The 26,818-nt window shown below is 42.9% G+C and overlaps 1 protein-coding gene across 1 annotated transcript in view; it reads right to left on the reverse strand.

The window, feature by feature from the left end:
• Positions 1-26,818, reverse strand: part of SLC10A7 (solute carrier family 10 member 7) — a 345,341-nt gene that overhangs the window by 292,009 nt on the left and 26,514 nt on the right. The window contains exon 2 of the mRNA XM_082258940.1: positions 3,235-3,317. Coding sequence (XP_082115066.1) covers positions 3,235-3,317 — 83 coding nt within the window. The remainder of the gene's footprint in view (positions 1-3,234; positions 3,318-26,818) is intronic.

A 26,818-nucleotide genomic window follows, 5' to 3' on the forward strand; every position in this document is an offset into this window, starting at 1 on the left:
TTTCTATCAGTTACTCCTAGCCTGAGCTATGTGTCCATTTGTACTTTCTTGGGGGCGACGAGGCTGGGGGGAGGGGGGGGATGTCTGCGGGTCATGGGCGCAGTTCAATCCCAATAGGGGTGCCCAGGTCATGGACTCCCTTCCTGCAGCCCTGTTCTTGCAGGAATATGGGCATATCTGTATACGATGGCTCTACTGGGGTGGCCACCGCTGATGATGGTGTTCCCCCTTCACCACACTGAGTCTTTGACACTGTACCACTTTGCCCAGATCGACCTAGGGAGTCCTGTTTGGGGTCCCCTGGCCATCTCCAGAATCTGTTATATGACAATTGTCTTTTGTATTCCTGTTGTAAGTTCCTTACGTATGGTTTCTTCTGTTTTTTTTCTTCTGAAAACCTTAATAAAAAAAATGTATTGAACCATAAAAGTAGGTAAAAAAAAAAACACTCATGGACAGAGGTGAGCTTTTTAAAAATAGGTAAAAAAAACACTCATGGACAGAGGTGAGCTTTTACAGACCATGTAGGTATTCCAGAGAGCACATGAAAAAGGGAGGCTGGTTCTTGGAAGCAAGGGAACAGAAATTGTGTGTGGATGCAGCTGCTGCCAGAGGAAGGAGCGCGTTGGGGGAGGGAAGTAAAATTGTGCAGGGCCAGGATTGAGTGAAATGTTCTCAAATGTCAAGAGAAGCAGGAGGGTGAGTGAAGTAAGGTGGGTGCAATAATTATATGAGCCCATATGCCCCAAGTGTCCTTGAGGTTATGTCAGCAGTCTAATCACTGGAGTAAAGGAGATTGGGCAAATGCTTCGCTCTACCTGCAGCAGATTGATCACATTAGTTTAGCCTATGCAGTAACTTAAAGTGGAACTCCAGTTGTGTGCTAGGTGCACTACAATAATAATATATGCTGCCAAATGACAGTCGAAGATTACATTTTGGCTTAAAAAGTACATTACTAGATTCAGAAGTCGTGTGATAGGTATATCCCTAATAGACAGTAATGAAGGAATTTTATGAGACCCGGAGTATCTGCCCCCCACAGATCTCTCTGAAAAATCATACAAGAAACAAAATTCAAAAATGATAAAATGCTCTGCAGAATGGACAAATCTGCATAGAGTCAAGAGAATAAAAAAAAAAAAAAAAAAATTTACAATTTGCCAATTCAGCCTATTTCTGAATTGATTCTCCTATTGCTACTATACGACACACCTCTGAAAAGTTCCAGTTTTCACCAAAGATTAAAATGCTGCTGGTAGTTTATAGATTCAGCTGGTAGCACCTTCCATTCCTCATTCACTGTACTGCTGAGTGCTGTATAATTCAAAAGCTTCAGGGAAGAAAAACTTTAAAAGGACTAAAAACACGTTTTATGTATTTTAATAATAAAGCATGCAGGCATATGCACAAACATACACCCGTATAAAGGCAAGGCAACAATATTAGTCCCGTGGATAGACTGCTATATCAACAAACTGAAAATTAATTAGACTGTGGGTGCATTGGTGAGGCCAAACACAGGTAGACATCACAAGGACAACAGGTGGTGAGAAATCGTGTAACCTCCCAAGGTACCACCAAGCCCTCTTCTCCCCATTATGGTTGATGGATAGAGGGGCACATACGTGACTGGGACTAATTCCTTTCTTATGTGGAAAAGAAACAATTAATAAATAATGAGAATGAGTTTTTCCAACAGGTTTTGAGTGACAATGTGCATTTTCATAACAGTTCTACTTCTTAACAACTTTGTTTGAGGTACACTCAGCCCAGTCATTTGAATGATGCTCAAATTAATCACATTGTATGCGGCTTCTGAAAGAACACCTTTGGGTCTCATTCATACCGTCTGGGGTAACCTGCATTTTTACACACTGGATAAACGCAGGACACTGCTAGGACACATAGAAAACAATTGTTTTCTATGTTGCCTGTTCACACAACACCACAGATGTGTGGTGCATTGCAGTGTGGAACAATGCAGCATATGTGCATTTTTCTGTACCGTACTGACTGGCACAGTAGTGCAATGCAACATGCTACTGGTGGTGACATGAATATGAATGAAGTGTCACTAGGAGTTGAGAAAAAAAAAAAAAAAGCAAGCAGCAGTGCGATATACTAATGGCTCGTTTCCACTGAGCTTTCTGGTACGGTTCGGTACGGTACGCTATTTATGCCGTTTCCATTATGAATGGTACCCTAATTCCGAACCGTACCATACCACTTTTTTGGTACCCTTTCGTTGGGGTACCAAGCACATTAGTACCGTACCAACAGGGTGGAGCTACACTCTGCAGAACTTTGATTGGTTGACAGAGAATCCTCTATCACAGCTTTCCTGCTACACCAAGCCTATCATGAAAGGGTACTATTGGCAGTGGAAACGCAATGTGTACCGTTCCGAACCGTACCGTACTGAACCGAACCGTACCGTACCACTCAGTGGAAACGAGGCATTAAACACACTTTACATTGACCCCTGCCAGAGCAAGAACTGCAAGAGCCTGCATGCTAAAATTCTTGTTTTCCCCTGCACGCTAGTGTGAACCTAGCCTAAGAGTACTCAAGTGAATAAAATGGTATTATCTTATTTTCTGTCCATGAATGACTGAAGTGCTTGGGAGGACACACATGTAAGCTCCCATGTACACGGGTGCATTAGGGGCATACAACGTAAAATTTTGGCTTTTTCCCTATGCCTGCAAAGCCCAGATGCTGTATACAACTACCAATAGACATGAATGACTGACTTTCTGCATCTAGGTAATAATACGTCTGTACAGCACCACCACATACCTGTAGACAACTGTGCACAGACATTTAGGTGTATGACATCTGGGCTTTTTGGGCAGGAAAAAAGTGAGAATTTATGTTGTAGGCCTATAATGCCCATGTGTGCATGAGGTCTAAAAACAGGAATCGCCCAGATCATTTTTTGGACAGTCCACTCTGCACCACATCTGACTTTGTGAAGCCGTATGTATTGGATAACTTTATCACTTCTGGAAGGAGGGCAGCACAGATATTTTAACTATGACCCAGTAAAAAAAAATAAAAAATATATCAGAAAACATGCAATTTTTTTCAATGTGATCATCACTTTCTACAAACCGTTCTTCTAAAAGACACTGATAAGGCTAAATAAGTTTATCAAAAAGCAAAGAGAATCAAAAAGACTCCTTAAAGATTTACACATCCATTCCACAGGATAATTTCTATATTCCATACCTCTGTTTTTAAGGACAATCCACTGTTAAAGAATATGGCTGACACCGCAATATATGTAATGGTAATTTCAGGCTTCAATGGTCCTAGAAAAACAAATAGACAAATATGTATCAGTATAGGAGGCAAATACATTCTGTGAAATCTTTTATAGGTTTGAAATTAAAAGTTTTTTTTCCTACAGAATGTTTTTGAACATGGAGCCATCATCTAAACTCAGAAGTATCCAATCCATTTCACTTTGTGACCCAAAGTCAAATTTAACAAGTTGTAAGTATCTCGAAAGTATGCTGGAAAAAATGCAACCAAAAACACTTGACTATATGTCTATGTCATACCAATAACACTGTATATGTTCAGCCCAGAGGGGAAATTCTCAACTGAAATGTAATATGACAAATAGGACTCAGAAGACACAGCGTGTTATGTGTTTTACATCTATACTGTGTGCACAATTATTAGGCGAGTATTTTGACCAAATCATTATTTTTATGCATATTTTCCAACTCCAAGCTGTATTACCTTGAATGCTTTTTGGATTTAGGCATATCAGGTGATGTGCATTCATGTAATGAGGGAGGATTTGACCTAAGGAGATCAACACTCTATAAAAAGGTGTATAATTCTTAGGCAGCTTCTTTTCCTCAGCCATAATGGACCAAAAAAGAGATTTAACTGGCTCAGTAGTAAAAAATTGTAAAACGTTTTTCAGAGGGATGCAGCCCTCTTGAAATTGCTAAGATATCGGGGCGTGCTCACAGAACCATCAAACGTTTTGTTGCAAATAGTCAACAGCGTCGCAAGAAATGTGTTGAGAAACAAAGACAGAAATTTACTGCCAAAGATTTGTGAAGAATCAAACACGAAGCTACCAGGAACCCATTATCCTCCAGTGCTGTCATATGCCAGAACTGCAACCTACCTTGAGTGCCCAGAAGTACAAGGTGTTCAGTGCTCAGTGACATGGCCAAGGTAAGGGAGGCTGAAACCCAACCACCACTGAACAAGACACAAGTTGAAACATCAAGACTGGGCCAAGAAATATCTGAAGACAGATTTTTAATAGGTTTTATGGACCGATGAGATGAGAGTGACTCTTGACGGACCAGATGGATGGGCCTGTGGCTGGATCAGGACAGGCACAGGGCTCCCCTTTGACTCAGATGCCAGCAAGGTGAAGGTGAGGTACTGGTATTATTAAAGATGAGCTAGTTGGAACTTTTTTTGGGTTGAAGATAGATTCAAAATCAACTCCCAAACCTACTGCTAGTTTTTAGAAGACACTTTCATCAAGTAGTGGTACAGGAAAAAGTCTACATCTTTCAAGAAGACAATAATATTTATGAAGGACAATGCTTCATCGCATGCATCGAAGAACTCCACTGCATGGCTAGCCAGTAAAGGCCTTAAGGATGAAAGAATAGACATGGCCCCCTTCCTTACTTGACCTAAACCCTTCTTAAACTGGAGATTTACAGTGAAGGAAAACAGTTCACCTCTCTGAACAGTGTCTGGGAGGCTGTGGTTGCTGCTGTACAAAAATTGGATCATCAACAGATCAAGAAACTGACAGACTCCGTGAATGGAAGGCTTAGGACTGTTACTGAAAAGAAGGGTGTTTATATTATATTAGTCACTGATTTTTATTTTATTTTTTTGAAATGTCAAATGTTCATTTGTAAATATGGAGTGGTCTTTCATTTAGTTGCATAAAAATTTTGCACACTAAATACGCGTCTCATCTAGGCATCTCAGGTGGAAGGCAGAATCGCTGTGATTCTCCCCACGATCCCGAATCTATCACTTCCAATGGCACCCCGATCGCGTTGTGGTTTTGCCACGATTGTTGCCCAACGAATCACAGTAAAATTGTGCAAACAGAATCGCAGGACGCCTGGCTCCTAAAAACTTCCGGAGCATTTTTTGGTTACAGGCATCCTGCAATTCTACCGCGGTTAGTCGGACAAAATCATGCTGCGATAGGGGTGCCATTAAAGTGACGAGGATACACGCGTGTCCCGCGATTTGCGGCGATTCAGGATTGTGGGAAGACTCGCGGCTATACCATCCACGGTCCAGGATGCCTAGATATAAATGGAGCTGAATAGTTGCTCAATAATTGTGCACACAAATATTCTTTTAAGAACGCCAAAATAAAAACGCCAAAAAAATAAATAAATTATATATATATATATATATATATATATATATATATATATATATATATATATATATATATAGCAGATCGCCGCCATTATTAGTAAAAAAATAAAAATAAAAAAATAAATAAAAATGACAAATCTTTCCCGTAGTTAGTAGACGCAATATTTTTTGCGTAAACCAATCAAAATACGCTTATTGCGATTTTTTTTTTACCAAAAATATGTAGCAGAAAACAAATTGGCCTAAAATGTTAAAAAAAATTTGATTTTTAAATTTTTTTTGGGGCATGTTATATAGCAGATTGTGAAAAAGTTTTTTTTTTTCAAAACTGTCACTCTTTTTTTTGTTTATAGCGCAAAAAATAAAAATCGCACAGGTGATCAAATACCACCAAAAGAAAAAAAAAGGATGTACATTTTATTTGGGTACGGTGTCACACGTGCAATTGTCCACTAAATTAACGCAGTGCCGAATCGCAAAAAATGGACTGGACCATTAAGGGGGAAATCTTCCGGTCCAGAAGTGGTTAAATCTCCATCCTTCCCCCCCTATTCAGACATTTTAATATTTGATAGCACACATATTACCCTACTGCCGGTCCCCACCCACTGATTTACTGCTGAATGATAGAAAAAAAACACACCCCCAACCACTTTCCTTGCTGTACACTTATCAGAAATCACCCTGCAAATTGCAAGCATGTTTTATAATGCTAGGAGGAAAAAAAGAACTTAATACCCGCTTATATTTTAGAAGATGATGGAAATGCACTGAGCCTAGAGCAAAGTTTGACATGTCAGCTGCAGCTTAGGTTCGACAACAATTTGAATATTTGTCAACACATTTTCTGAGCTGTATTGCCACGCATCGGCCTGGGAGATGTATCCTCAGCGCTGACAAAACAATAGAAGACAGACCTCACTGTAATACAGGTCAGCGAGCCCTTCAGCTCAGTTGAAACTGACAGCCCAGACTTCTATTCTGGCTTTAGTCATGTTGGAGCTCACTAGGGAAGGTTAGTCACTGGTTACACGGCAGGATAAAATGGCTTTATCTGCATTTCATTCTCCTGTCCAAACATATCACAAGCACAATGTCTACAGGTGGACATACTGACAATGCATTCCACACAAATATACACAAACAAGTCGTATTTCTTTTTCAGTAAAGTATGCCAAAAATTTTGTAAAAGTGACCAAAAATAAATAAATACTTAAGCCCTGTTCCCACCTGAGCGTTTTTCAGCTCGTAAACCGCTCATCTCTGAAGTCTCAAAACGCCCAACAAGCAAAATCCCATTCATTTCAATGGCCCCTGTTCACATATGAGCGTTTTGTCACCTGAAGCAAAACAACTGAAGCACAAAAAAGTACATGAGCTTCTTTTTTGGCAGATTACAAGCGTTTTTGTTAAAAAAGGGTAAAATAAGCCTATGCGCTGACCATCAACCAGATGTAGTAAAACTGAGATTATAAATAGAGTAAAAGTAAAATAAAAGGGGCTCAAAGATTAGCAGCCAATTCTTAGCAGTGTCTCCACATACATAAAGCAAGGTAAGTAATAAAATAGAACCGGTGCTCAATCACCCCCAATATAATAAAATCACAGGGATAAATAGTAATGACTCTAAAACCAAGCAAAGCAACAGCAAAAAAGAATGCACAGTAGTAAACAGTATATGCGATACCAAAAGTGTTTTGTTAGATGTCAATGCCTGCCTCCAAACACCTGCAAAAAAAAAAAAAAAGCCTGGAAAAACACCTGAAAAAAGCCAGAAAAAACGCCTGAAGAAAGCCCAGACAAAAAGCCCCCAAAAAACGCCTGAAAACGATACGCTCAGGTGTGAATGGAGCCTAAGGCCATAGAGGAGTCCGTCAGTAGATTCTGTTTTTCTCAGCGGGGGATCAATCCGCCGATCCCCCGCTGAGCAGGCGGATGGCAGCTCTGTCTCTGCGCTGTGTGGTCCCGCTGTGCTCTATGGGGGAATCGGACCTTCTGACCATTCTCATCCGATCCCATACAATCCGATCAACGGATGAAAAATAGGGTTTCCATCCAGATTTGACGGATCGGATGAGATGTCAGCGGACATGTCTCTGCTGACATCCGATGTCCCATAAAGATGCATGGGGTGTCTGTCCAGATCCGCCAAAAAAACTGACAGGTGGATTGGAACAGTCCTAAAGTTAAAAGACCAGAAAGAAGTTGCAAAGAATGGCTCAAAACACAGGTTTGTAGAAAAAAATGGTAAAATTACACTTTGAGATTGTAACAAATATAGAACCAAATAAACAGAAAATAAACAATATAGGGTATCATCAGAAGCCCGTGAACTCTATCCCAATATGAACCACGTCCCAGCTCATTAAACCTCTGTATAATTCCACCCCACACCCAGGCTGCACAGAGCCTCCCCTCTGCTCCAATCCTCCCAAATACAATATCGTGTCAGGGGAAAACCCCCATTTTCATTCAAAAGCTCAGATTGAGCTGAATTAATAGACAGGAGTTGTATGAGGTCGAGGGGGCCGTATGACCCAGATGGGGAAGAGGAGCAGTCCAGTGAAGTATGTTTGTTGGATGACCAACACAAGGATCTATTCCTGCATTCCAAACCAGTTTTAGATGGAGATAGATATTTGGAATCAAGTTGAAACCGTTTAGATACTTAGGTGAGCCGCATTAAAGCGGTAGTAAACTCAAAGAAAAAAAAACCCTGCAAGACAAAGGCATAATGAGCTAGCATACATCGCATACTAGCTCATTATGAAACACTTATCTTAGAACGAAGCCCCGACACGGACCCCTGGACACCGCACGCGGGAGTCATTTTCCGGCAATTGACAGCAAGGTCCGCCAGATCTTCAGAGCGCATGCGCCGCACACGTCAGTAGCTGCATGCAAAGCAAATATCTCCTAAACAGTGTAGGTTTAGGAGATATTAATTGCACCTACAGGTAAGCCTTATTATAGGCTTACCCAGGGGCGTAACTACAGGGGTTGCAACCGCAACCGGGCCCCATGCTCAAGGGGGCCCATGTGGCTCCCCTGTACACCTGAATAGGAGGGGCGGCGGGGGCAGCATGTAGAGAAATCACTGTCCTCCTTTTTCCTTCTGTAGCTGCAGGAGGAAAATTGAGGAGATTGGTTCCTCTGTACGCTGCCCCCGCCACTTCTCCTATACAGTATACTTGTGTTCTGCTGTCTCTGGGCCCCTGTGTGCTCCCCTGGTCCCCCCCCTTTTGTGCTTCCCCCCCCCTTCAGAATTATCCCTTCCCTCACCGTAATAAAGGGCCCTGCAACTAGAGTAAAGGGCGCCAGGGGTCCAGGGGGCCCTTCATGGTTTCTTGCACCGGGGCCCTGAAGGTTCTAGTTACGCCTCTGGGCTTACCTGTAGTTAAAAGTAAAAAAAAAAAAAAAAAAGCGGGATACTACTGCTTTAGTGCCGGTTCACATTCTTGCGGCTGCGGTGATCGCATGTAATATCGGAGCGCACTGCTCCTTCATTACATGCGATCGGCTGTGCGGTGCGAATTCAGCCATACACTTTGTATGGCTAAATTCGCACTGCACCCGCAGCAAAGACGCACAGGACCCTTTTTTTCAGCCGCATCATGATCGGATCGCACAGTGGTTCACACGCGTGCGATCCGATCCTGTGCGAACTGTAAAGATCGCACTGCGATATGCGATCAAACTGGGGGCGTCGTTAACATTTCATTGACACCCCCAGCGTATCACATATGGCAGTGTGAACTGCCAGGGGTGCGTTTGCGATGCGGGAACAGGCTGCGAATTCGCAGCCTTCCAGCATCGCATAAGTGTGACCCGGACCTTAATAACATCCAGTTCACTGGGGAATAGTCAATGCGGGACGACCCAAAGGAGATATGGCAGTTCACAGTGATTAGAGTATATTAAATCACTTGTCCATCCTCAGCAAGGGTTTAAGGAGCATAAAGATAGTCAGCTGTGGAGCTCATTAGACTTCAATTTGTCACTCCAAAGTTGTAATCATGGCTATGTAATGCATCAATATTCCATCCCTCATACAATGCTGGTTACTTTTGGCTATTAGCCGGTGTCACTTGCCAGTTTAAATAAATAAACAGTCCAGATAATATCCTGGTTCACGTGGTGCAATTTCTGGCTTGACAAAATAGAGTGAGGAATGTCTCTTAACAGATATGAGGTGATGGTTGGAGAGGCCGATAAGCAAATATAAGCTGAGTATCTTCCATCGCAGACAAAGTGGTTCTCAAGGCTCCCAGAGAGCTCTCCTCCTATTCTACGAGAGCATAGGAATGCAGGTGGACTTGCATTGGATTTCAAATGTGGCCGCCAGCATACAAACTGGGGATCGCAGGTGTTGGATAGGTTTCCCGTATTCCGGACAGCTGGGGGGGGGGGGGGGGGGACAGCGTCACCGCCCAGGTATGGGGCGGAACCATAGGCTCCAGCGTGTGACGTTGACGCGTTTCACATGACCCAGCACGCTTCGTCAGGACGGAATTACGTTGTGCGTCCCCTTCCTATAAAGCGCTTTGTGTGAAAAAATGCTAAAAATATAATTTGCGTACAGTGTTACATGACTGCGCAATTGCTTAACCACTTCATCCCTGGAAGGTATAACCCCCTTAATGACCAGGCCATTTTTTGCGAGACAGCACTGCGTTAATTTAATGGACAATTGCGCAATGCTGTACCCAAATAAAATTGATGTCCTTTTTTTCCCCACAAATAGAGCTTTCTTTTGGTATTTGATCACCCCTAGGGGTTTTATTTTTTTACACTAAAAACAAAAAAAAGACCATAAATTTTAAAGAAAAAAAAAAACACTTATTTTTTTTACATTAAGCTATAAACCATATCAAATAAAAACATTTAAAATCCAATTTATTCATCAATTTAGGCCAATATGTATTTTGCTACATATTTTTGGTAAAAAAAATCCCAATAAAAGCATATATTGATTGGTTTGGGCAAAAGTAGCGTCTACAAACTATGGGATATTTTTATGGAATTTTTAGTTATTTATTTATTTTTTACTATTAATGGGGGCTAACAGCAATTTTTAGCAGGACTGCAACATTTCGGCAGACAAATCAGACACCCACTTGCACTTTTGACACTTTTTTGGGGACCAGTGACCAGTGACACTAATACTATACTAATGACACTGGCCAGGAAGAGGTTAACACCAGGGGTGATCAAAGGGTTAAATGTATTCCCTGGGAGTGCTAACTGTGGGGGGAGGTGCTTTGACTGGGGGGGAAGAGAGGGATTTGTGTTCCTGCTTAGCAGAAACACAAGATCTCCATCTTCCCCTCTCACAGAAAGGCGGTCTGCCTCATTTACATAGGCACACAGTCGTTCTGCCTCTCTCCCAAATCACAGGATGCTGGTGAACACCGGGTCTGTTGGCCCCGCTGATTGGCTCCTGCTGTGTCCAATCACAGCAGGTGAGGATCGCTGGCGGTGGGTGCGCTCACCCCAGACCCATTGCCTAAAATCACATACAGGTATGGGATTTCATGCAGGAGGGCCGCCCTGTTGCAGTATATATACATGGGGTGGTCCAGAAGAGGATAAAGTAAAAAGTAAAGTTAAAGAAAATATGGCAGTGCTGAATAGCAAAAAATGCTCTGGTCATGAAGAGAATCAAGTGGTTTAGGTTGGAAATCAAAAAGGAAAAAAAAAAAAAAAAACGCTATAGGTAGGGTTTTGTATGCCATTATGACAGAGGAGAACCTATTGGTCTCTTCTGTCATAACTCCTTTCCCAGCCTGTCAGTATATATGCACACTAAGCAATGCATGCACAGCTCAGCATACATTTACAGAATTGCTCTGTGCCATTATGATGTAATGCAGGGTAGTGATGTCATCACAACCTAGTCAAACAAGAAGCCATAGAGACTGAACCCAGAAGGAAGACCAGGAGGAAGAACCTTTGTGTCATGGTCTTACCTTGCCTTCCTGTTGGCAGCCATCTTGGACCTGTGCAGAGTGCTGCCTCTTATAGACTCTGATTACATCATCACTTCCTGCTGCCTGGGCGTCGCACATTGATGATGTCACACACCTGACTATATCTATCACCTGCTGGGTTGCTATCATTGCCCTTGTGTTTGCTAGCAGAGATGCACCTTAGAGCACAATCTTTTGTTCACTGTGTTCCTCCGTGCATGACCCGGCATCGGCTGATGACTCTCCTGGCTCTCGACCCGGCATTGGCTGACGATTTTCCTGGCTCTCGACCCGGCATCGGCTGACGACTCTCCTGGCTCACGACCCGGCATTGGCTGACGACTCTCCTGGCTCTCGACCCAGCATCAGCTGATGACCCGGCTTTGGAGACTACCAGCTCCTGGACTTGAATCCTGCTCTCATTTCCTCACGGTTTCTGTGCGATTATTATTATTGTTGCTTCCTCCAATAAACTGCTTCATTTTACCTGCATTCCCATGTGGTCTGGTTTCCTGGCAACCTGACACTTTGACAGCTGAGAGCACTGACACCACAGTGCTAGAAGGGATTGACTGGCAGATAGTGCATACTAGGACATTATGGCATAAAGCTCCAAGGGGCCATTGTTTACATTTTTTTTTATGTGGAGGCTTAATTCTGTTTTGAGTAGTGGTACCTTTTGAATCCTAAGGGTACAATTCCTGCATGTTTTCAAGTTATGAATAAAGATCAAAATGTTAACTATAGCTACATAACATTTCCTAATATTGTTTAATAACGCTTCTATTCTAATACTTTATAGACTTTACAATCAGCAATTTGTGTAACTATTAAAAAAAAAAAAAAAAAAAAAGGAGAATACTTGAAAAAATAATAGTAACGTAAAATAGTATACATAACAAAATCAATTCAAATAGATTGTCATTTTGCATTGCTGAAAGGAAAAGCGTAAAAAAAGTGGGTGTGGGATGAATTTATCAATATCGTGCCAACTAAGATAATAAAAAGCAGTTCATAAAAGAAGCCTCATGTTGGCCAATAAATAAAACGTTGCCAGACTGAAAACAAAAATGCTTCTGTTTCTTCAAGCTACTTTTCTGAATCATGAGCTTATAGGATTTCACCTAGGCTGACTCTTAGTCGCCATTCCCCTTCCCAACAAGCAGCTCATAGGAAAACCTGAGTCATCATCATTTCTGAGGCGCTCTGCTAAGACAAAACCTTTACCGAATAAATCTTGCACAACTTACCAATCATACTGCTATAAAGATAACATTTTTAGGATTTCAAATAATTTAAGATAACTAAAGTTTTCGTTTTCGAATTCTAGGCATAGTAGGATGAATAATAATAATGCTAACCAGACATTAAAAGAGCTCTCTATGAATGTGTTTTTACTAAGGGCTCTTTCAGACTGGCATTATAGGCTGTTACCATCTGTAATGCGATACACAGCGGATCGCTTTTCAGAGGATGGTATAGCAGCAGCTGGCAGGCGTTTAGGAGGCGCTACTGCTGATGCATATTTTTTTGTTTTTGTTCTATTTTTATTTTTAAGTGCCTAAATAGTGATTTTACATTGCAGTACCGTACCACAACTACTAGCCAAGCATTTGGCTTGCAGCTGTGGTGTCTCCCTTCTCGTGGGTAGCCAAGGGTGGTAAAATTGCAACTCAGCTGCCTGTTTTTACCATCCCCAGGCTGCCAATGTGAAAGAGCCCTAAAACTGGCCATACATAGAAATAAAAGTGGATAGTTCAGCAGGGGCCAGCCGAATTTTAATCCATGGGTGACCATTGTGGTTGAACAGAAGTTGATCCATCAATCGACTTCTCTTCAGCCTCCCTGTTGGTATTTTTACTTAATCAGCATCTCACGCAATATACTGCAGTAACCTGTGTATTCTGATGACGGGAGTCTCCCCACTGTCAGAATACAATGTCACAGTAGGGAGGATTCCCCCATCCAACTTGTGTGGACAGGGGAATCAGGTCATCTTTTTTCGTTGAACCTGCAGGTAAATAGAAAAAACTGACCCATGTATAGCCAGCTATAGATGGAGCAATATACTTTCCTGCAACCCCTGAATTACTTGATTCCCCCCAGCAACACAGTCAGTGTTGATGGGGAAATCCCTCCCACGGAGCCATAGTGTTCTCTGCCGGGAGATCAGGGATTACTTCTAGCAGCTATAACAGCCACTGACAATAATCGCATATAAAATTTGGCAGGCTGGTAGTACCCAAGTTAAACGATTAAGCAACCTGGGTAAACTCAGCCTGTCCACACATGGTTCGAATCCTGGCTGGTTCCTGCTGAACCAGATGAGATTTGAGCAGTCTATGGCCAGCTTAACAATCGGAGTTCCTTCTCCCTGGCCACCAATCCTTACCAGACTTGCCCTGAAAGGCTGAATCTATTGATGTCTTTAATAAACTCTATATAAGACTCTAGGCACAGGTCACAGTGGAGAGAAAAATCTCACTGTTCACAAGCCTAAAGGAAGTAAATATTTAAAGAACATATCCTAAAATATCAAACTTAGAATTAAAGGCATTCTGGTACCTTCCGGGGGTTGAGTTGTAATAAGAAAAAGTTACATAGTTACATAGTAGGTGAGCTTGAATAAAGACTATAGTACATCCAGTTCAACCTGTGTAGGTGTGTGTGGCTGTAATCATCTCGCATACCCCTGAATGTTCTGGTCCTTGAGATGTACGTCTAGTAGTCTTTTGAAAGCCACCATACTACCTGCAGAAACCACCTCTTGTGGTAGAGAATTCCACAATCTTGTAGCCCTAACAGTAAAGAACCCCCCACGTTGCCTGAGGTTAAAACGCTTCTCCTCTAATCGCATTGTATGCCCCCGAGTCCTCATGCAATCCCTTTGACTGAACAGCTTTTTTTCTAAGCTTAGATCCCCATTGAGATATTTAAAAATTGCTATCATGTCCCCCCTCAGGCGTCTCTTCTCCAGGGAGAATAAATCAAGCGATTGCAGGCGCTCCTCATAATCAAGGTCCTCCAATCCCCTAATTAGTTTAGTTGCCCTTCTCTGGACCCTCTCCAGCTCCAACACATCCCTTCTGAGGACTGGTGACCAGAACTGGACAGAATACTCCAGATGCGGTCGGAACAGAGTTTTATAAAGTGGAAGGATTATAGTCTTATCTCTGGAATACATCCCTTTCTTTATGCATGCTAATATTCTGCTAGCCTTGGCAGCTGCCGCTTGACATTGCATGCTGTTGCCTAGTCTATCATCAACCAAGACTCCCAGATCCTTCTCCATTTTTGATTCTCCCAAGGGTTCCCCTCCTAACGTGTATTGTGCTTTTATGTTTCTAGTCCCCAAGTGCAAAACCTTACATTTCTCCACGTTAAACCTCATTTGTCATGTCGTTGCCCACTCCGTTATTTTGTCCAGGTCATTCTGTAGGACATCTGCTTCATGCTGTGCTGTTACTGCTCTGCCTAATTTTGTGTCATCTGCAAAAACTGATATTGAACTACTGATCCCGTCCTCAATGCTGTTTATGAATAAATTGAACAAGGTTGGTCCTAGGACTGAGCCTTGGGGGACCCCGCTTACTACCTCAGACCAGTCTGAGTATGCGCTGTTTATTACCACCCTTTGGACACGCCCTTTTAGCCAGTTCCGTATCCAAGAGCAAACCCTGCTGTCGATACCTGCAAACCTTATCTTATAAATTAAGCGATTATGGGGAACTGTATCAAACGCCTTAGCAAAATCCAAGTACACCACATCCACTGGTCTGCCCCTATCTAGCTCACAGCTCACCTCCTCGTAGAATGTTAAGAGATTGGTTTGACAAGAACGCCCATTTGTAAACCCGTGCTGGTTACTACTGATGCTGTTGTCCTTAGCAAACTCTACGATATAGTCCCTTATCATCCCCTCCAGAAGTTTACATACTACTGATGTCAGACTGACAGGCCTATAATTTCCCGGTATATGCCTCTGACCCTTTTTGAATATCGGAATCACGTTTGCTTTCCTCCACTCCCCTGGTACATCTCCTGTCCTAATACTGTCCGCAAAGATCAGGAACAGTGGTCTGGATATAACCTTACTGAGTTCCTTGAGTACTCTCGGGTGTACGCCATCCGGGCCTGGTGATTTGTTTGTGTTAAAGCGGAGTTCCACCCTGTTTTTTTTTTTTTTTTTTTTTTTTTTAATACCCCCGGGACAGTCAGGGCTAGTACATTCCACAATGGCTAGCCTCTGATCTGTCCCGGGTTGCACTTACCTGTTAGGACAAATACTTACCTTGCAAACGTCTTGTCCAGCGCTGCCATCTCAGATGTGGGCAGCTTGAAGCCAGCGAGATCCCCTTCGGCGTCTTCTTCCGCCTTCTTTGGTCCCACGATGCTCTGCGCCGGCCCCGACGTCACTTCCGGGTCGCGCGCGTCATCCCTCTACAGCTTCTGGGCATGCCCAGAAGCTGTTTAGAAGGGGATGACGCGCGCGACCCGGAACTGACGTCGGGGCCGGTGCAGGCGCAATGATTCCTGGGAGCTATGACGTTCAGCTCCCAGGAATCATTGCAGAGCCAGGAAGTGACGACGGGCCGCGGCCGAGGAAGGAGGAAGAAGGAAGTAAGGTAAGTATTTTTTCTTCGCTACGAGGTAAGTAAAAAAAAAAAAAAATATGCGATTATCCATTTCTTTTTCAGGTGACCCGGAGCGAGAAGATGGAGGTAAGTATAAAAATAGGGTGGAACTCCACTTTAAGTTTATCCAGCCTTTCCCTGATTTCACCCTCTGTTAGACATAGTGGCAAGTCCTGTGTATTACTACTAACCATACAGTCATGGTCAGTGTACCCCTCCGTTTCCTGTGTAAAGACTGACGAGAAAAAAGCATTCAGCACGGTTGCTTTTTCAGTGTCCTCTGTAACCATCCTCCCATCATCGTTAATTATGTGTGCAATATGCTCTGCCCTAGTTTTTTTGCTGTTGATATACTTAAAGAATTTCTTTGGGTTTTTTTTACTATCCTCCGCTATTTGTCTCTCAAAGTCTATTTTAGCCATCTTGATTTCGTGTTTACACTTCCTATTTGCCTCCTTGTATTGGTCGAAAGCCAATACTGTGCCCTCTGATTTATATTTCCTGAAGGCCAATTTTTTTCCCCTAATAAGTTTTTTAACGCTACGGTTTAGCCAGCCAGGTTTGGCTTTGTCTCTTCTAAATTTATTTCCCATAGGAATGCACTGCAAGATGCCTTTGCTTAATATGTTCCTAAAGCATTCCCATTTTTCCTCTGTGGACAGGGATCCCAGGGTTCGGTCCCAGTTTACCCTTTCCATCAATGAGTACAATTTTGGAAAGTCTGCCCTTCTGAAGTTAAGGGTTCTTATGTTCCCCACTTGCCTTGCTATATTGTTATTTACGCTAAATGTGATCATCCTGTGATCGCTAGAGCCCAGGTTGTCCTGGACCCCTACCTCCGAGATTAGGTCTGGGTCATTAGTGATCAACAGATCCAGGATTGTGTTTTCTCTAGTAGGAGAATCCACCAACTGTGACATGTAATTATCCTGTAAGGTTTCCGTGAATAGACGGCCCTTATGTGAGTGTGTAGTCCCCTCTCTCCAGTCAATGTCGGGATAATTGAAGTCCCCCAATATGATGACTGATCCTAGCTTTGCCACTTTACCCAAAAGTGCTAAAAATTCCTGCTCTACCTCCTCCCCTTGTTTAGGTGGCCTATAGCAAACCCCCACAATTACTTTTCCCTTTTCTCCTTCCCTATGGAGTTCTACCCATACGGATTCTAACTCCATACTCATCCCTTCCGTAATGTCACTCCTCTCAATCACCTTTACATTATTCTTGACGTAAAGACATACTCCTCTTTTTCCTACCCTGTCCTTCCGGTACACTGAATACCCTTGGATATTTGCCAGCCAGTCATGTGAGGGGTCGAACCAAGTCTCCGTTATTCCCACTAGGTCTATGTCCTCCTCATGTACTAACATTTCCAACTCATCCATTTTATTAGCTAGGCTCCTGGCATTAGCATATACCCCCCTTAGTTAAATGTGATTGGTGGTTAGGTTTATTCCTGTTTGGTCTGCGGTTCTCCCGCACAGACCTACCGATTGACGTTGTGGACCTACTGTCGCTGCTGACCCTACAACTGTCTTCAGTTCTTTGCTCCCTCCTAACTGACTCTACTTCTGAGCCCCCCCCCCCCGTCTCCTAGTTTAAAAGCTCCTCCAACTTGGTGGCCATCTTTCTCCCCAAAAGAGCTGTACCGCCCCCATTAAGGTGCAGCCCATCCTTACTAAAGAGCCGGTAGCCGACTGAGAAGTCGGCCCAGTTCTCTAGGAACCCAAACCCCTCCTTCCTACACCAATTCCTCAGCCACTTGTTAAGTTCCCTAATCTCCTTCTGCCTCTCCTGTGTGGCTCGAGGTACAGGCAGTATTTCAGAGAAAACCACCTTGGAGGTCCTTTTCCTCAATCTATTACCTAAGTCCCTGAAATCGTTCTTTAGGATCCTCCACCTACCTTTAACTTTGTCATTAGTGCCCACATGCACCATGACCGCTGGGTCATCCCCAGCCCCGCACAACAATCTGTCTGCCAGATCTGCGATATGCCGAACGCGGGCGCCCGGTAAACAACAAACTGTTCGGTTAACGAGATCTTTTTTACAGATTGCCCTCTCTGTCCTCTTGATAAATGAGTCCCCAAATACCACAACCTTTCCTGAGTTATGGCCCCCCTTCTTCCTGGAGCCGTCCCTCCCCTGGCAGCTGGGGGGGGTGCATGCTCCAGAACTGCCACCCCTGAGTTGATATCCCCCTCAACCTGCAACTCGGCAAATATGTTAGGGTGTACCAACTCAGGACTGGCCTCCCTGACACTCCTCCCACTAACATTCCTAACAGTCACCCAGCTGCGTGCCTCTGCTGCTTGCGTCTCCTCCATTCCTCCCTCCTCTATGCTGGCCCCTGCCAACGCCTGATGGGTAATGTCCAAGCTCCTTTCCAGGTTGTAGATGCGACGCAGTCTAAAGTATATTTCAAAACAATTTTTAGGCGAGCGGGAGATTCACTTTATTTGTTCTGCTGACCATTGTAAGCAAGAATGAAAGGGATCCAAAATACCTAATTTTCATCATAGCAGGAATAGGGGAATTCTTCCAATGATGACAATTGTTCCAGTGATAAGCTTAAGTCCCGGTTCACACTACCGCGACTGGTCAGCCTGACAAGTTGCGGTCCATTCTGTGCTACGGGAACCGTTCTAATAGGAGCTACTCAAGTCGCTCCGACTTAGAAAATAGTTCCTGTACTACTTCGGGGGCGACATCGGAGCGACTTGCATTGACTTCCATTATGTGAAGTCCTTGCAAGTCGCGCCAAAGTCGTGGTGCACGCGACTTCACAGGTCGCCTCCGAAGTCGGATCGCCATAGTGTGAACCGACAATTAGAGGGAGTATTTCTTACTTTGGAGGGATTTTTTTTCCTTAAGGGCACACATGCGGACCGTGCAGATCTGCCTGTCAGTTTTTCAGGCGGATCTGAACGGATCCTCCATGCATCTCTATGGGGTAGTGGATGTCAGCTGAGACATGTCCGCTGACACCCGCTACCATCCGATCCAATCCGGTCCGTGAAATCCAGACAGGTGGAAACCCTATATTCCATCTGTCTGGCGGATCGGATTGGATGAGAACGGACAGGCGGTCCGTTCTCATCCGATTCCCCCATAGAGGACAGTGGGGACCTGACAGGTCCCTCTCCGCACACAGAGCGGAGAAGGAGCTGCCATCCGCCTGCTCAGCGGCGGAGCGGACGTGTGAAAGTGTTTAAAAGGACAAGAAGTTAAGGGAAATCTGTGGGGGCTGATATTTATTCTCAATAGCACCCCAATGCATCCAAACATGAAGTGCATTTGCGGGTGCAGGAAATCACCCAGTGCCATGCAGAGTTGTACACGTTGGTTCTTGTGTCCAGTGGTGTTTTTTGGTTTTGTGCTGCCCTAGTCAAGACTCAAAACAGGGGCCGGGGCCCCCCCCCCCCACCCTGTCCCCTTCCAATGCTTGTAATCCAATGCTAGTAAGCTGCTCTGATTGTCATTAAAAGAGAGCCAACCGCCAGCTCAAAAAAAGGATAACGTGGTGATGCTTGCAGATGCAGGCATCATCCTTATACAGTTGCTGCCTGCGGAAAATGCCTTGTTTGCCTCTTGGTAGATACGCCCCTGCTTGTGTCGTTGGGCAGAGGTGTGCTCCTCTCATGTTACAGGACAAGAGACATGGGGGTGTTTTATATCTTATGCACTTATGTAGCTTGGACATCCCTATATGCACTTAATTTACTTTTTTTTGTAGCATTATCCAGGATAAAGTGTTAAGTTCAGTGCCTATACTGAACCTATATTATAACTGACCATGATCAACAATTTTAATTCCGTCTCCTACATTACTCCTTTTTTTAAAAATGGACACAATTTCCGGTTTCGAGTCCTAACAACGTCACTTCTGGTTTGCCGTGGAATGCACGCAGGTTATGGCGTTCCCGGAAGACTTCTTGTACTTTACATGCCCGTTTTGAACCTTTTGTCCTGTAAGTATATTTCTACTGCTGGGCAATAAATATTAGCCTTACAGTACCTTACTATTGGCTCCCTCTTTTATTCTGAGAGAGTCATGCTGGGGAGATCCATACCGGACCCTTGTGACCTGCCATTACCTATACCAGATCTAAGCCTGTTTGATCCCCCAGACTGAATAGCTGGGGGTCCATTACCTTTGGTAAGTAGGGATACAGGAGGCGTGTGTGCCACATCACCGAGTGAGTTTATTTGGAGCACATCAACACTTCTAAAAAGAGCACAAGAGCACTTTATTATATTGAGACAATATTTGCATCTTAACCACTTGCCGACCGCTCACTGAGCTGATACTGCGGCAAAGTGGCTCGTTATCGTCCAGCGACATAGACCTACATCGCTGGACTCTGCCCCCTGTCGGCGGCACGCACGCGCCACCGGAGGTTCGCTCCCGCTGTATTCATACACAGCGGGAGTCGGGCCAGGGGAGGAGAGGCGGTGATCACCGCCGCTCTTCCTCGATCGTCGGGGATCGAGTGAGGAAATCCGCCCACTTGTGTAAACAAAGCGGGCGGATCTCCTATGTGACAGACAGTCACAGATTACAGGATTCAGCATAGCTGAACCTGCGATCTGTGTCTGTGTCACACAATCCCCTCCCCCCACACACGTCAGTAAGCATGAGGCATACAGTTAACCCCTTCCCTGCCAGTGTCATTATTACAGTAACAGTGCATATTTTTAGCATTGATTACTGTAGTAATGTCACTGGTACCCCCAAAAGTGTCAAAAATGTCAGTTAGGGGTCCGATCTGTCCGCCGCAATGTCGCAGTCCTGCAAAAATCGCAGATCGCCGCCATTACTAGTAAAAAAAATAAATAAATAAAAAATGACAAATCTTTCCTGTAACAAACAAAGAGAAAGGATTTGGATGATAGACAGAGAGGTACCATTAGCCAACCAGCGTCACCACATCCCCAATATATTGCAAAAAAAAAAAAAACACGCCTTTATGGTTTTTTGAAATCTTTCCTGTAGTTAGTAAACCCGATAACTTTTGTGCAAACCAATCAAAATACGCTTGTGATTTTTTTTTTACCAAAAATATGTAGCAGAAAACAAATGGCCTAAAATGTTAAAAAATTTTGATTTTTAAATTTTTTTTTTGGAAATGTTACATATCAGAATGTGAAAAATGTTTTTTTTTTTTTTAAATTGTCGCTTTTTATCAAAAATTAAAAAGAAAAAAAAACAAATCGCACAGGTGATCAAATACCACCAAAAGAAAGCTCTATTTGTGGGGGAAAAAAAGGACATAAATTTAATTTGGGTACATCATCGCACGACCGCGCAATTGTCCGTTAAAATAACGCAGTGCCGAATCGCAAAATATAGCCTGGTCAGGAATGAGGTAAAATCTTCAAGTCTTAAAGCAGTTAAAAATACACTCATTGAGGATTTTTTTGTCAAAGACATGTAGCTAAATACATTTTGGCCTAAATATATGACAAAAATTGAATATATTGGATATTTTTTAACTGTCAAAGTAGAAAATGTAATTTTTTTCCGCAAAATTTTCACTTTTTTATTATCAATATCGCAAAAAATGAAAAGCGCAGAGGTGATCAAATACCACCAAAAGGAAGCTCTGTTTGTGGGAAAAAAAGGATGCAAATTTTGTTTGGGTACGGCGTTGCATGCCCGCGCAATTGTCAGTTAAAGTCACGCAGTGCCAAGTTGCAAAAAGTGGCCTGGACTTAAAGCAGGAAAATCCTCCGGTGGTAAAGTGGTTAATTTCTTTATTGGATGCTTTTTATCTGATTTTGTCATTTGTATTTTTGCACATTTTCAAGCGCTGTAGTTCTCCATTTTTCATTACCCTTCATTTAGTCAGAGCTACCTTTCGTGAGCTCAGTTTGTTTTTTTGTGAAAAATTTGAGAAAAACCTTTTTTTTTGTGTGAATACTCACTTATTACAAAGAGGAACAGGTGACAATATTTTAAGGGAAACATTTAGCTCCTGGCATTTTTACAAAGTGTAGACTACTTTTCTTTTCCAAAAGTTTTTATTAAAGATATTTAGTACAAAGTACAAAAAGTACAGAAATACAAAGATAAATGTTAAACGATGGTGCGCGGTCAAATAAACAATGTCAAAGTGTAGACTATTTTTTTTTTTTTTACTACTTTGTTGTTCTAAGTAAAGTGGGCACGGGCACGTAAGAGGTGATGGAAAAATATGGGTCACTGGCCAGAAAAGGAAACTCAGTTTCTGCGTGTGTTACGGAATGCAGATAGTCCTGTTTTTCAAATCCAGAGAGATGAGACTGCAAAAAACGTGACATTTCAGAAGAATGGGAAAAAGGTCTTCTAATTCAGTAAGTAAATTCTACAGGGGTTTTCCTTTTTCACATTTTTAAAAGGGAGGACTCTAGGCCAACAACTAAATACACTATTAAAATACTTATATATAGTTTTATTTTCCAAAGAATATGTAAATTAGTTGTCTGCATTGTAATTCACACACATAGCTGGGAAATGGGCATCACTACGTCTTATTTTGAGCTTGACAGCTTCTTGCTATATACTGTCAGGTCCATAAATATTGGGACATCAACCATTCTAATTATTTTGGCTCTATACACAACCACAATGGATTTGAAATGAAACAAACAAGATGTGCTTTAACTGCAGACTTTCAGCTTTAATTTGAGGGTACATACATCCAAATCAGGTGAAAGGTGTAGGAATTACAACAGTTTGTATATGTGCCTCCCACTTTTTAAAGGGACCAAAAGTAATGGGACAGATTAACAATCATAAATCAAACTTTTTAATACTTGGTTGCAAATCCTTTGCAGTCAATTACAGCCTGAAGTCTGGAATGCATAGACATCACCAGACGCTGGGGTTCATCCCTGGTGATGCTCTGCCAGGCCTTTACTGCAACTGTCTTCAGTTCCTGCTTGTTCTTGGGGCATTTTCCCTTCTGTTTTGTCTTCCGATTGAGCATGCATTTCACTTGCCGATTCAGGTCAGGTGATTGACTTGGCCATTGCATAATATTTCACTTCTTTCCCTTAAAAAACTCTTTGGTTGCTTTCGCAGTATGCTTCGGGTCATTGTACATCTGCACTGTGAAGCACCGGCCAATGAGTTCTGAAGCATTTGGCTGAATATGAGCAGATAATATTGCCCGAAACACTTCAGAATTCATCCTGCTCCTTTTGTCAGCAGTCACATCATCAATAAATACAAGAGAATACGTTCCATTGGCAGCCATACATGCCCACGCCCTGACACTACCACCACCATGCTTCACTGATGAGGTGGTATGCTTTGGATCATGAGCAGTTCCTTTCCTTCTCCATACTCTTCTCTTCCCATCACTCTGGTACAAGTTGATCTTGGTCTCATCTGTCCATAGGATGTTGTTCCAGAACTGTGAAGGCTTTTTTAGATGTTGTTTGGTAAACTCTAATGTGGCCTTCCTGTTTTTGAGGCTCACCAATGGTTTACATCTTGTGGTGAACCCTCTGTATTCACTCTGGTGAAGTCTTCTCTTGATTGTTGACTTTGACACACATACACCTACCTCCTGGAGAGTGTTCTTGATCTGGCCAACTGTTGTAAAGGGTGTTTTCTTCACCAGGGTAAGAATTCTTCGGTCATCCACCACAGTTGTTTTCCATGGTCTTCTGTGTCTTTTGGTGTTGCTGAGCTCACCGATGCATTCTTTCTTTTTAAGGATGTTCCAAACAGTTGATTTGGCCACACCTAATGTTTTTGCTATCTCTCTGATGGGTTGGTTTTGTTTTTTCAGCCTAATGATGGCTTGCTTCACTGATAGTGACAGCTCTTTGGATCTCATATTGAGAGTTGACAGCAACCGATTCCAAATGCAAAAAGCACACTTGAAATGAACTCTGGACCTTTTATATACTCCTTGTAAATTGGATAATGAGGGGGAATAACACACACCTGGTCATGGAACAGCTGAGCAGCCAATTGTCCCATTACTTTTGGTCCCTTAAAACCCGCCGTTAAGGCAAACCACCGAATGGCTGGCTTTCCGTTTGACAGTAGGTAGGATCTACATCTGGGGACACGGATGTAGATTTTTTTTTATTATTATTATTTTTACTATAGGAATTGTCAAAAACCTGTCCACTGTCTTTTATTACATTTTCGGTGAATGGGAAGAGGTACTACATACCCCATACTCATTCAAATAGTAGGAGGGGGCGGGATCTGGGGCCCCCTTTGTTAAAGGGGGCTTCCAGATTTCGATAAACCCCCCCGCCTGTAGACCCCCACAACCACCGTTCAGTATCTAAGAAAATTAGATTACATAAGACCAATAAAACAAGGGGGTTTTTAAATACAGAAATGTTGACTTATTGAACAGTCTATGTACAGTATAGTATGCACTCAATACTTGGCCGTGCTCCTTTTGCATGAATTACTACATCGATGCGGCGTGGCATGGAGACGATCAGCCTGTGGCACTGCTGAGGTGTTATGGGAGCCCAGGTTGCTTTGATAGTGGCCTTCAGCTCATCTGCATTGTTGGGTCTGGTGTCTCATCTTCCTCTTGACAATACCCCACAGATTCTCTATGGGGTTCAGGTCAGGTGAGTTTGCTGGCCAATCAAGCACAGTGATACCATAATCATTAAACCAGGTATTGGTACTTTTGGCAGTGTGGGCAGGTGCCAAGTCCTGCTAGAAAATGAAATCAGCATCTCCATAAAGCTGGTCAGCAGAGGGAAGCATGAAGTGCTCTAGAATTTTTTGGTAGAGGGCTGCACTTGGACTTGATAAAACACAGTGGACCAACACCAGCAGATGACATGGCTTCTCAAATCATCACTGACTGTGAAAAGTTTTGCATTTCATTTGGAAATCAAGGTCCCAGAGTCTGAAGGAAGAGTGGAGAGGCACAAAATCCAAGTTCCATAAGGTCCAGTGTGAAGTTTCCACAGTCAGTGATGATTTTGATAATCATCAAAATTAAAAAAAAAAGTAATGCTTGAAATATATCACTCTGTGTAACGCATCTATATAACAAATATGAGTTTCACTTTTAGAACTGAATTACTGAAATAAATTAACTTTCCAATGATAATCTAATATTTTGAGATGCACCTGTATACTGGAAGTTTTATTTATTTATTTTGTTATACTACTAATGGGGGCGATCAGCGACTTATTGTGGGACTGCAATATTCTGACACCGACACTTTTTGGGAACCAGTGACACTAATACAGCGATCAGTGCTAAAAATATACACTGTCACTGTACAAATGACACTTGCTGGGTAGGGGTTAAACATTTAGGGTGTTCAAAGAGTTAAACTGTGTGCCTAGCCAGTGTTTTTGTGTACTGTGTTAGGTGTTTTTACTAAGGGAAGTGATAGATCTATCACTCCCCCCCGTCAGAACATTTACAAAGGCAGAGCTCCATCCTGTGTTTTCCACATGATATGAGGGTGGTGGTGGACATTCATTGGCCAGCACACACAAATCAGCTTCTACTGTGACAAATCACAGCAGAATCGGCCTGCAGGCGGCACGTGTGGCCCGCCCTGCCAGTTAGTAGCTCTCTGCTCTGCCCCCTCCTCACTCAGTGCGCAGAGCTGTGGAGGGGGCAGCCAGCTTAGGCTCTCAGTGACTCGCTGAGATGCTGAGCCGGAGGTCAGTCCAGGGATCTAGGGGGGTCCCGACTCCCTGGTCATGATGACACGAAGCCTGGACCGACTCTGTGACATCAGCAGAGAGTGGACTTCAGTCCTTTGGCTGTACTTCTCCTTTAAGTAACACAAGTTCAGTTGTGTTACCTTGAGAAGACTGAGTCACTCAGCACTTTAATATGGACATGGTGATTGGCAACATTTAAATCACACAATTGGACGTTATTGTGCTCATTTGTTTTATTACTTATTTTTCTAAGTTTAAAGGGCCAATGTCTACTTTAGTTTTATTTTTGCACTTTTATATAGCCCTGCCACAAAACACAACCAGGTGGATGATGCCTACAGCTAAAGTATAATAAAGGCAATTTTTTTTTTTTTGTTTTGGATAGAGTGGAGAGGGATTAGAACACGTCAGTTTTTTTTTGTTGCTATATTTGCCCTGTTAACTATTCTTACTGAAAGTAAATCTGAAATGTTGAGTTGTCCCCAGAACAGTAATGGAGGGGAAATGTTTCAATGGGGACACTAGTTCTAGTGATCCTGATGACAATTAGGGATTCCCTCACTTTGGAAGGATTTCCTCTCACTTCCTGTTTGGCAACGGGATAGGAAGTAAAGGGAAATCTCCCCAATGAGACACAAATGGCAAAAAAATAAAAATAAAAAAATCTGACAGGGGTTACACCCTCTCAAACTCAATACAAAATGAAAAAAAAAAAAAAGTTTTGCCCGTTAGTTCTACTTTGGGAAAGAAAGCACTGTATTTTCTCCACCCTCAGCCTGCTGACTGAACAATGAAGGAGCAGCAGACAAATGAGATCATCCATATGCACACCTTGTCCTCTTTTTTCCCCATCACATTGGTTTGCCACCCAGAGCCAGCCCTCCCTCTCCAATCTGCTGTACAGGAAGTAGTTAATATCAACTCAAACTTAGGTACTTACATTAGCTGCATTAAAAGAAAATTTAATGGATAAAAATTAACAAACTGTACTAAAGTGGAAGGAAACCAAAACAAATAAAGTTGTAAACTGTGTCTAAGCAGTATCCTGAAAAATGTACCTTTTGTCTTTGTTTTGTTCCTGAAATATAGCAGTGAACTTCCTGGTGTGTGGAGTGTTCCTAGGCCTCATAGCTGTATATCTGCAGCACAGGACTGCATGCACT

The sequence above is a fragment of the Pelophylax lessonae genome (genome assembly GCF_965119305.1).
Source record: "Pelophylax lessonae genome assembly, chromosome: 1".
In the NCBI taxonomy this organism is placed as follows: domain Eukaryota; kingdom Metazoa; phylum Chordata; class Amphibia; order Anura; family Ranidae; genus Pelophylax; species Pelophylax lessonae.